Below are 11,628 nucleotides of genomic sequence, written 5' to 3' on the forward strand. Positions count from 1 at the left end.
ATTCATTCAATCATCGATTCCCTAAAGATAATTAATCCTATCAAATATTCATAATTGAAAATCAAATTCCTGTTTCACCTTAATCTTAGTTAATTAGACACCAGCGTTCTAGATTAACCCTTACCAATAAATTAACCCGGATTCCAGCGATCTAGATTTAAATTTAAGGTAGAATTCAAACGAGTAAAACTGATGAACCTAGACAACACATGCACCAGCGGATGTATTTAATCTAGTTAAGAGTTGTTCCTACGATTTAATAAATTCAACAGCAGAAAATATCAAACGTAGTTGCTTCGCAAATTAGTTGATTCAAACAATTACGGATTTGAATTTTAATTTAGCATTAGATTGTATAACAAAATCTTAAGATGGCCAATCCTAAAATCTCGCAAACAAGCATTAAATAAAACAAAACAACTTTTAATACTCAATAGGAATTAAACACTGAAAATAGAATCTCATGAATAAATTATATCAAGGTTTCGTCTCCCTCTACCAAGTTCTAAGACTTAGCCACAACGATTCATGAAAAGCTAGAGAAAAATTAAAAGAAAAGAAGAAATCTTCAGAGAGAGTTGTAAAACAAAACCTAGCCGCCTCTGAGATATGCTAAAATCTGATAATCCCCCTCTGAAACACGGAATAAAGGTCTAATAAAAGTATAGAGTCCAAAATAAAAGAGTTTCAAAATTTACAAAGTCTTTCCCAAACCGACATCCGCGCTGGATCCTACAAGTTCCCCGGATCGAGCGCATGAAAAGTTGCGAACACACTGCCTTGAAAATTCCTCGACCGCGCTCGATTCTATGAATTGCCCGGATCGAGCGCATAAAAAGTGAGGAGCCTACTGCCTTGAATATTTAGAAGTCGAGCTCGATCCTGTGAGTTGCTTGGATCGAGCGCATGAAACTTTGCAAACCTTCTGCCTTACTTCTTCTTGGGTCGCGCTCGATCCTGTGAGTACGTCCGATCGAGCGCATGAGCAAAAATCATGATTTCTTCTTAAAACTTGATAATTCCTACACATTAAACCCGGGAGTATGTTATGTAGCTCATAAAACAAAACTAAGATAAAACATGAACAAAGACATATGAATGTATGCAAAACACTAACAAAATGACCCTAAAATATGCAAACAAAAAAACACTATCAAATTCCCCCACACTTAATCCTTACTCGCCCTCGAGTAAGTCATGCAAAAACAGAATGAAACAGAACAAACAAGAATCAAGAAATACTGTGGAACACTGGCCTCAGTACTTTCAAAATTTTCACATCCATCCATATCCAACTCACTAACATTCTTTTGAAAATTTTAAAACACAGACTAATTTCACCGCAACTCAAATTCAAAAAACTATCTTCCAAATTCAATTCATACATTCAAGGATAATGAGGACTTTTCAAGGTTTCACAGGATCAAAATGAATAGATAATCAAATCAACACACTCACAATTGGGTAAATGCAAAGAATTCTAGTGTGTGCGTGTTTCGATCAAAAATTCATACTCATCAAAAGTTTCAATTGACAGTCCATAGGATAAATTCTCGCAACCCCTCTCCACTAGTATATTGGGCGAATGTGACTCGGTCAATAGGTCTTAATCAGCTTATAATTTTAGGCTTGGCTCATGGCTACAATGAAGAAAAAGGAATTCAAAGAGGGAGTAAATTATGCTCTTTTTCTAAAGTCTAATCCTTTTTATTCAGATTTCAACCTCTTTGCACTTCATTGATCTCCGTTTTTTCTATTGCTTTTCACCAACTAATTTTTTTATTTTTATTTTTGCATCACTTTCTTTTTCATATTTCTCTTCATCCCCTTTCTCTAATACTTTTTTTTTTTTTTTTATCATCACACCATTCCATATTCACAATACAAAGTAGGAGCATAAAAATAATTTTGACATTCAACTTACTCCCTTAAAGGTAGGAAATAGTGTTTAGGCTATAGGTAGAGTTGTAGGACCTTGAAACAATACCGAATGGGGGTTTACCACACGTTTACACGCATGCCACTCGTTTTTCAATTAAGCTCAAACAAGGTACTAGGGATAAATAATTCAGTGGGTGGCTTGAAAAGCTCAAAAGATATTCAAAAAAATTGCCTACATCATTCCTAAGTCACAGTTTACCCGTATTGCGCCTCGAGGGGTGTCCGAACTTGTTCTAGACATGTCTCAATTCACCGTAAATTCATACAAATTTCAATTAGTGCAGAAAAGAAAAATCATCAACAGTAAACGATGATCTTGCACAAAATTCAGAAGTATGCACCTCATTTGCTCATATATAACGTGAAAGCTCAACAGGGCATCTAAGGATAATTCAAGAAAAAATTCGGCCCAAATAATCCAAACAATGCCTCAATCCGATCCATGTTTGTATGTTTCAAATTTTAGATTCAAGCACAAATCACCGAGTATATAGGAGTTCACTCGTCTATTTGGTTCCATCAGTGCAAAAATTTGGTTAGATAGGCATGGGATTCAGTTACTGAACAACAAAAATAACTCTTCATCATTGGCCAGGCTACCCATTTCTTTCTCAACTCAATACTAATTCAACACAATGATATGACACTAACATGAACTAAATGCAACAACGCGATAAAAACAAATGCAATGCATGAATGCACACGAAATGCGAAATGCATGAAACACCCCCACACTTAAACTAAGCATTGTCCTAAATGCTCGAGAACTAAACTAACAAAACAACCAACAAACCAAAGAACAAAAATGTAAAAGGAATGGAATGCAAAGAAAAGTAAACAAGACTCCCCTGGTTTAGCGGTTGGCGTCGTTCTCCTCTTCATGCTCGGGAGGAAGGACAGGATTGGCGAGTGGAAACTCGAAAGGTGGTGGGAATGGTACAGCCGGTGGAAGCGTGGTGGGGTTGATCCCTAGCCTCTCGAAGATGCCGCGACAAATGTAGTTCAAGGCCTGAAGATTCGACGTTGTAGCTACATTGAATGCATTTTGGTGCTAGGGCGAAGAGGAGGTACAGGGCGTACGAGATCGTGGACCGGCACAGATTGATTGTCCACCACGAATTGGCTTCTCCGATATGCTCGTTTGGCATCGATAGCTGCTTTGTCAATGGGGCGCATTGGTTGCAACCATTCCTCATCGAGTCGAGGTTGCACACCGGTGGGCAGGCACAGCTGTGTGATGATCATTGGGAAGAAAAAACCCGCTGTCCTGGAAGTGATCGAATGCCGCATCTGATCGTGAATTACTCGTCCCATATTTACTAGAAAACTAAGATCGAGAGCGTAGAGTAGCACTGCACGCTCAACATGGACTTCACTTGTGTGGGAGATGGGCATCAGACGGCGGGCGACGAAGATATACCAAGTGGCCGGACCCAAAAGTAGGTATTTCTCCTTAAAGCATTTGAAAGTACACAGGGTCTAGCCAGGCAGCCCTGACAAAACACAATTGCTGAAGAACCTCGTGCAAATCCGAAGCGAGCGCGATGCTTTGGTATAAGCTATCATCAACATCTGGCGTCTCCAGCAAAATATTCAAATCATTGGGTGCATAATAAACCAAAGTGCCTCTGATGAAGGCCTTGCCATCCACCAGTTCCGCAGCGTTAGCATAAAATTCCCTAACAATAGGGACAATGGCCGGAGGAGGTTGCTTGAAGAATGTTCCCCACCCACGGTTCAATACTTGGACAGCCACATCACTTTCGTTAACTTCAAGATCAAAACCCCTTTCAGTAATAGGGGAGAGATGGTGTTTAGCATGATCATACCTATCCCGAGCCGTTTGGTTGACGAATCAGTCGGCGAGGTTTAGTGAAGCGGTTGAAGCCCTTGTGCCCTGGCGAGAAGATTCGTCTATCTCTCTATTGCGTTTCGGAGCCATGATATCGCAAAGATTGCAAGAAAAATTGACAGGGGCAATTCGTCGAACACGTGGTGTGCACCAAAAATTCTGGCGTTCCTAGCAAAATATGGCGATGGAGATGTGTAGATGAGAGAATGGATGATGATTCCAAGCCTTAGAACGATGCCTGCAAAAGATGAAGAACAATTGGTGAAGATTTGAGAGAATTCAAAATTTGGAGGTTTAGGGTTCTAGGGAGGCCGAGAGAAATATGAGGGAGAAAGAGGGGAAAAGAAAAGAAAAGACACAAAATATAACGTGCAAAAGGGGCGCGCTCGATCGCATGAGTATGCAGGATCGAGCGCACCCAAAATAATTTTGTGGAAGTGAGTTGGGGAAAATCGCGCGCTTGATCCTATGAGTTGGTGCGATCGAGCGCGGTGACTCTGCAGTAAATATATTTTTAATTTTTCAAAATTTTCCGAAAATCAAACAAAAGCAAAACAAACCAATAAGTAAAACCAAACAAAAACAAAAGGGAAAGAAACACTGTGTTGCCTCCCAGTCAGCGCCTTTGTTTACAGTCGTTGGCTTGACTGAATGCCGCAATTTATCAGGTTGGTTCATATCTAGTTCCCTTGTCCACCTTCACCCACTTGAGAAATTTTCCAGTTAATTTTGTCCTATGCTTCTTCTGCTTTGATTTCTTGGGGGATTCCCTTTGATCGATCCGGAGGAAGTTTCGGCTCAGTTTTAGGTACCTGCAAATCAGACATAAAAATTTCAGCAATAGAATTTTTAGCAAGTTGTGTAATAACTTCCTTCAACTTACCCTCACTCACAACTTCCTTGTGTTCTTGCGACAAGTGATTAATGGCATCAAGATTATTAACAACACTTTCACAATCAGGAATTTGCAGAGTATCAAAAATATGAAAATTAACAATCTCCCCATCAAACTCCATAGTGAGAGTGTCATTGTTAACATCTATGATAGACTTCGACGTTTTCAAAAATGGTCTTCCTAACAAAATTGGGCTATTCAAATCATTGCTTTTCATATCAAGCATATAGAAATCAGCAGGAAAAACCAAATTACCAACTTGCATAAGAATATCTTCTAACAGGCCCCTAGGATAAATAGTAGATTTATCAGCCAATTGGATAACAATTGCAGTTTCAGTCAAAGGCCCATAATTTAAAGAAGCATAAACAGAGTATGACATGACATTTATCGATACTCCTAAATCTAGCATGGTTGTGTCAAGCTGAACATCTCCTATTTTACAAGGAATAGAGAACATACCTGGGTCCTTGCATTTTTTGGGTGCCTTTCTTTGAACTACAGCGGAAACATTCTCACCTAGCTCCACCTTCTGACAACCCTTCAGTTTGTGTTTTCTCTTCACAGTACACAACTCTTTCAAAAATTTAGCATAGCGAGGTACTTGTTTGATAACATCTAATAAAGGAATATTCACCTCACATCTACGAAAAACTTCATACAACCCTTTAATTCCTTCATCCTTCCTAGACTCTTTCAATGCTAAGGAAAAAGGGGCTACAGGTTTATACTCAGAAAAAGGAGGGAACTTACCTTTTTGTGCGTCTATTGGAACTATCTCATCCTCCTCTTCCTTGGATTTCTCTTCATCCTCGTTCTGTACTTGTTCTTTCACCACTTCTTCATTAACCTTCAATTCCTTTCCAATCCTCAAGGTGATTGCACTCACATTCTCCTTCGGATTCACCACTGTTTGTGATGGTAAGCTGTTAGAATTCAGTGCCTCCAACCTGTTGACTGCGGTTTCCAACTGCCCCATTTGAGTGTTCAACTGTTGGATACTTGCTTGAGTTTCCTGTTGAAAAGTGACAGTATTAGTAGCAAGATCCTTAAAAATATTTTCTAGAAACTCACCAGGCGTTGGAATTTGAGGGCGCTGCTGTTGTTGAGGAGGATACGGTGGCCTATAAGCTTTATTGTGCGGTAGTGCTTGAGGTCCAGGTTGATTTACCTGAGGGTTTCCGTATCTCAGATTTGGACGATCTTTCCAACCAGGGTTGTACGTGTTGGAATATGGATCATACTTCTGCTGTGGTGGCCCAGGAAATCCGCCAGTGGCATTTACCTATTCAACTGATACCTCTTGAAGTGTAGGACACATATCAGTGGTGTGTCCCATTGCAGCACAAATACCACATGCCTTTGCAGTCTGTCCATTTCCTACAGCCATTTGACGCACAAGAGACGTCACATCAATCAATCGTTGTTCAAGGTAAGAAAAATTTACCTCATTACTCCTTATCGGCGCAGAATCAATTCTGTTGGTGCCAAATTTCTGAGAATTGGCAGTCATATTCTTTATTAGGTCCTTTGCTTGTTCTGGAGTTTTATCCACAAAAACTCCTCTGCTGGCCGCATCCACCATATTCCTGTCATGAGGAAACAAACATTCATAACAAAATTGAATTAATTGGTTTTCACTTATCTGATGTTGCGGACAGCTAGCACAAAGCTTCTTGAACCGCTCTCAATACTCAAGAAGTGATTCCCCTGTAAATTGCTTGCACCCATAGATCTCTTTCCTGATGTTTGCCGCTCTTGAAGCTGGGAAGTACTTCTCTAAGAAGATCCTCTTAATCTCCATCCAAGTGGTGATGGATCCAAAGGGTAAATAGTATAGCCAATCCTTCGCAGCATTCTTCAATGAAAACGTAAAGGCTCTCAGTTGGATTTGATCCTCTGTTACTCCATGGGGTTTCATGCTCGCGCATACCACATAGAATTCCATTAAGTGCTTGTAGGGGTCCTCTCCTGCAAGACCATGAAAGGCAAGCAACAAATGTATTAGCCCAGATTTTAGCTCAAAAGTTGCATTAGCTTCTAAAGTAGGAAAAGTAATACATAAGGGCTGTTGGTTCAGATCGGGAGTGGCCAATTGTCTCAGACTAAGATTCGCATTGGCAGCCATATTTTCTTCAGATTCTTCGAATAAATTTTTGTCCTCCTCCAAATTCTGTCGAGCTTTGGTAGGGCTTAATCCTGTCACGCCCAAATTATCCGACTCAATCAGATAAACAAATAATGCAGTAGTGTGAGTAGGGATAGTCCCCACGAGGAAATGTAAATTTAATGCGTTCTAAATAAATTAAAAGGGGGTTTGAGTTTTAAAATTAACTACTAAAAATTTTAGACGAATAAAGAGAAATATTATCACTATCATGCAAGAATGAAAATTTAACTGGAGAAATCAATAAGAGACAAACATTGGTATCGGTCGACTACACCCTTGATATTAATTCATTCAATCATCGATTCCCTAAAAATAATTAATCCTATCAAATATTCATCATTGGAAATCAAATTCCTGTTTCACCTTAATTTTAATTAATTAGAAACCAGCGTTCTAGATTAACCCTTACCAATAAATTAATCCGGATTCCAGCGATCTAGATTTAAATCTAAGGTAGCATTCAAACAAGTAAGACTGACGAATCTAGACAACACAAACACCAGCGGTTGTATTTAGTCTAGTCAAAAGTTGACCCTACGATTTAATAAATTCAACAGCAGAAAATATCAAACGTAGTTGCTTCGCAAATTGGTTGATTCAAACAATTACGGATTTGAATTATAATTTAGCTATAGTTTGTATAACAAAATCCCAAGATGGCCAGTCCTAAAATCTCGCACACAAGCATAAAATAAAACAGATCAACTATCAATACTCAATAAATATTAAACACTGAAAATCAAATCTCATGAATAAATTATATCAAGGTTTCGTCACTCTCAACCAAAAATAAAAGTTTAGCTACAACGATTCATCAAAAACTCAAGAAAAATTCAAAAGAAAAGAAGAAAACTTGAGAGAGAGATGAAAAATAAAACCTAGCCTCCAAGGAAATCTCCAAAAGTCTGATAATCCTCTAAAAAAACGGAATTAAAAACTAATAAAGACTAGAGTCCAAAATAAAAAGTTTCCAAATTTATAAAATTCTTTCCGAAAAGTGACGCTCGCTCGATCGGTAAACATTGGCCGATCGAGCGAGCCAAAATTACGAACCCACTGTTTTGCGAAATACGAGTGCCGCTCGATCGGTAAGAAGTTGCGGATCGAGCGGCCAAAAATCCAAAAGCTACTGTATTCATCAAATAGGCGCCCGCTCGATCGGTAGGATGCTGCATATCGAGCGGCGCAAAATTCTTCAAAAATTACCAGCATTTCCATGACTCCAAAGTTCCGTCCAAGTCCACCAAAATATACGACCTAACCACAAAAAATTAGAGAACACATCATGCAAACACAGAATATGAAATACAAATAAAATGCATAAATAAAACACGCAAACTAATGCAAAACAACAACAAAATGACATTAAAAAATGCACTAAAAACATAACTATCAAACTCCCCCCACACTTACTCCTTACTCGCCCTCGAGTAAGTAATGCAAAACAAAATAAAACAAAGCAAATACAAAAAAGAATGAGTATGCACAACATAGCCTCAGAGAAAACTACTTTTATCTAAAACAAATTCATAGCTACTCTCAATCATCAATGATACACCTTCAGTCGAATGCGAATGTGTGTGTGTCATGATATCCCAATTACATGAAATTCAGAAGACAAAGCTTCAAGACTATTCGCCGACCTAGAACAATTCAGTGCAAGCCTCACAATCCAGAACCCTCCTCTCAACAATCCTTCAACACAACACTGAAAGAGTGGGTGCCCAGTGAGCCAACTTGTGGCTATGGGCTTTGATGACTCTTTGTACAAACGATCTTTTGTTTAATGTAATTTACACTTTTATTAATGGCAATGACTTTATCTTTCTTCATATTGTTATATTGTGATATACTATTATTGTTTTGATAAAGACCTTGAATATACTATAGTGTATGTAAGATGTGGTAGAACATGGGGATGTCTATCATGAAATACATCTTATAGTCACTGTATATTCTAAACTGTTCCTAGTCGATTGAGCCGTCCGATAATAAGGATAAGGATCGCTCGAGTTTGAGACTAGCTTTGCGATGCGGAGTACCACGTTTCATTGGTAGGGAACATGGAGATGTTCGAAGCATGCAAATGGATATTCATAGGATGAATAATCGAACTACCCTATCCGGACTTTCCAAGTGGTTATCACTTATCGAGTGGATAAAGTCCGCGGTTTTGGTTGTACACCATTAGTCCTTACTACTTGAAACATCATGGAGACTCTATATGCTAGTACTGTGCTTTGACTCGTTTACCGACTCTATGGGGGTCATCAGGTGTCGGGATTGGGTACAGTTACAACACATATAGGAGTCGATGCATTGTTGTCAAGGATTCACCACATACTTGCGAGTGTGGATATCCTATGCGATCTGAGGAGATATTAGTATGACGAATCTCTGGCCAGAGTACTTGATGTGATTTAAGAAATGGTTTCTTAGTAGCACATGCGATGTCACTAATTTGATCTTCAAGATGTATTGCATAGTTATCGAATCTTGAGCGACTCTCGATATACCAATGGTTGTTGATTCGATCGGGATATATGGATGAAGGGACCGTACTGTACGCTAACCAAAATCTACTGGTTCTTGTAGGCACTATCAGTGATACCTAGGGAATCATGGGGCGATGTTGCTAGGCGCTTTACCATGATTCGTTGGGCAAGTCGGAAATCGTTGTTCCGAGTCACAAGGAGTTGTGAGCCCACGGCTAGCTGTATCCCTGAACCATTGAGGGTCACACAGTGTAATGGAGTTTTAATCCCCGTTGAGATAGTTAAATTTAAAGAGTTAAATTTAATGAATAAAGAAGTTGGACTTCTTAAATAAGAGTAAGGGAGTAGGATTTCCTAAAATGACAAAGGGATGTACATTTTTGGAAACCACTGAATTCGGATTCAGGAAAATTTATCTTGACTTTAAAATGTGCAGAAATGGTTTCTGTGCACATTGGTAAAATCGGTTTATCAATCGGAGTCACGATGAATTTTATATTAATTTCTGAACATGCGGGCTTTGCTTGTCGGGCCTCAACTTATGACTAATGGGCCCTAAGGTGTTAGTGGCCTGCATTATAAATAAGTTATTGCAGTACAGAAATTACACACAACAGGTCATAATTTTGAGAGAAAAATTTCGAAACCCTAGCCTCTCTCTCAAATATTTCGGCCGAACACCCTCCCTCTCTCTGTCTGAGAAATTCCGGTCTGTGATTTTGAATTGCAGTCTGGAATAGCGAATCAAATTCGTTTATTCTCTTCGCAGAAAACTTCTGATAGATTTTCTAGTGCAATCTATCAGAGGGATTAAACCTCCATTCGTGGACCTGATTGAAGGAGTTCATCAGTTCCTGGGAGAGACAACAAGAGCAGAGAAATCTGTTGGAGTCCAATAATCTCGCTTCGAGATTGAAGGTAAAATTTAATAATTGTTATTTAATTTTACACACACTTATAATTTAATCGTTAAACGGTTGATACCCACACTATGGAATTGTTCCATAATAAAATTATTAAACTTCCGCTGCACCGGGTATCAATCGTGATTGATCTGAACGCCAGTTTTCCAACAGTGGTATCAAAGCCAGGTTGCTCAGATCAAACGATTAAATTAATCGATTGTACAAAATTTTTGAGTCTTGGTTTTTTAAAACAAAATAAATATTTTAAATAAAATTTTTTTTTTTTTTTCGGGCAAAACCCGGGCAGCGATTGGATCGCTGCCAGGTGGGGCAGCGACGGTCGGTGCCCCGGGCGGCGCACGGCGCCGCCCAGGGGCGGCACCAGGCGCCGCCAAGGCAGCGATTGTCGCTGCCCTAAAGGGGCAGCCGGGCTGCCCCGGCCCGCGCCCACGGGTGCGGGCCGGCCCGGGAGTGTCCCGGGCGGCCCGCGGGAAAAAATTATTTTTTTTATTTAAATTAATTTTAATGTGTTAAAATTTTATTTTTGGTCCGGTCAAAAATTGTTTTTGATTGGTTCACGAGGCATCGGATCGAATTGTTCGAGTCCGAAAATTTTAAAATTGATTTTTGGATAAATTTGAATTTTTGGAAAATTTTAATATTTTATCCTTAAATTGAATTTTGAAATCAATTATTTTTGGTACAATTGATGATAAGATTTGATCTTATGTATATATTAAGTAAAATATGATTTTATCTATAAAATTAGATTCTGTAGATAAAATATGATTTTATTTAATAAAAGGTAAAATATGATTTTATATGTAAAATATGATTTTATATATAAAATATGATTTTATCCTGTTTAAATTTAAATTGCCATATGCATGATATCCAATAAATTAATTTTGAATTAAATGTTATTGGATAAGGATGATCGATTGCCATGACCAATTTTGTAGGTGTATGTTAGGAATTTACATTTGTTTTATTGTTGTTGGTTTTATTAATGGGCCTGGTTTATGGCCCAATATGAATGTCATATGTAATAAAAGTGGGCTTGGTTTATGGCCCGTTCCCACCCCTAAAATGTATCCCCTACTTGTCATTGCTATTTATTGTAAATACATTAGATTTAGTGGGAGATCAAGATTTGAAGATGGTGGGCCCAGCAGACAATAAAGACGAAGAAATGTAAATTGGAAGCTAATGTAATAGGATTGCATTGCATACTGCATATTACCTAGGATTGGACTACGACTCGTGATTGGCAACCACGAGTCAATTAGAAATGGAATCGATCATCCTATATATAATATATGATATTATGATTGTATGCATGTTTTAGACATAATTGTATGAATCCGGCA

At 38.6% G+C, this 11,628-nt stretch overlaps 1 protein-coding gene across 1 annotated transcript; it reads right to left on the bottom strand.

Moving 5' to 3' along the window:
• Positions 1 to 3,394: 3,394 nt before the first annotated feature.
• On the bottom strand, positions 3,395 to 6,816 carry LOC140888095 (uncharacterized). The gene is made up of 8 exons (XM_073295774.1): positions 6,383 to 6,816; positions 6,136 to 6,277; positions 5,860 to 5,973; positions 5,442 to 5,703; positions 5,326 to 5,390; positions 4,606 to 5,247; positions 4,027 to 4,031; positions 3,395 to 3,728 (listed from the first exon to the last, which is right to left on the bottom strand). Exons 1-8 carry the CDS (start codon positions 6,814 to 6,816, stop codon positions 3,395 to 3,397), a joined length of 1,998 nt encoding a protein of 665 aa, XP_073151875.1.
• Between the last annotated feature and the right edge of the window lie 4,812 nt (positions 6,817 to 11,628).

This window comes from Henckelia pumila, chromosome 3 (assembly GCF_033568475.1).
Source record: "Henckelia pumila isolate YLH828 chromosome 3, ASM3356847v2, whole genome shotgun sequence".
Classification (NCBI taxonomy): Eukaryota; Viridiplantae; Streptophyta; class Magnoliopsida; order Lamiales; family Gesneriaceae; genus Henckelia; species Henckelia pumila.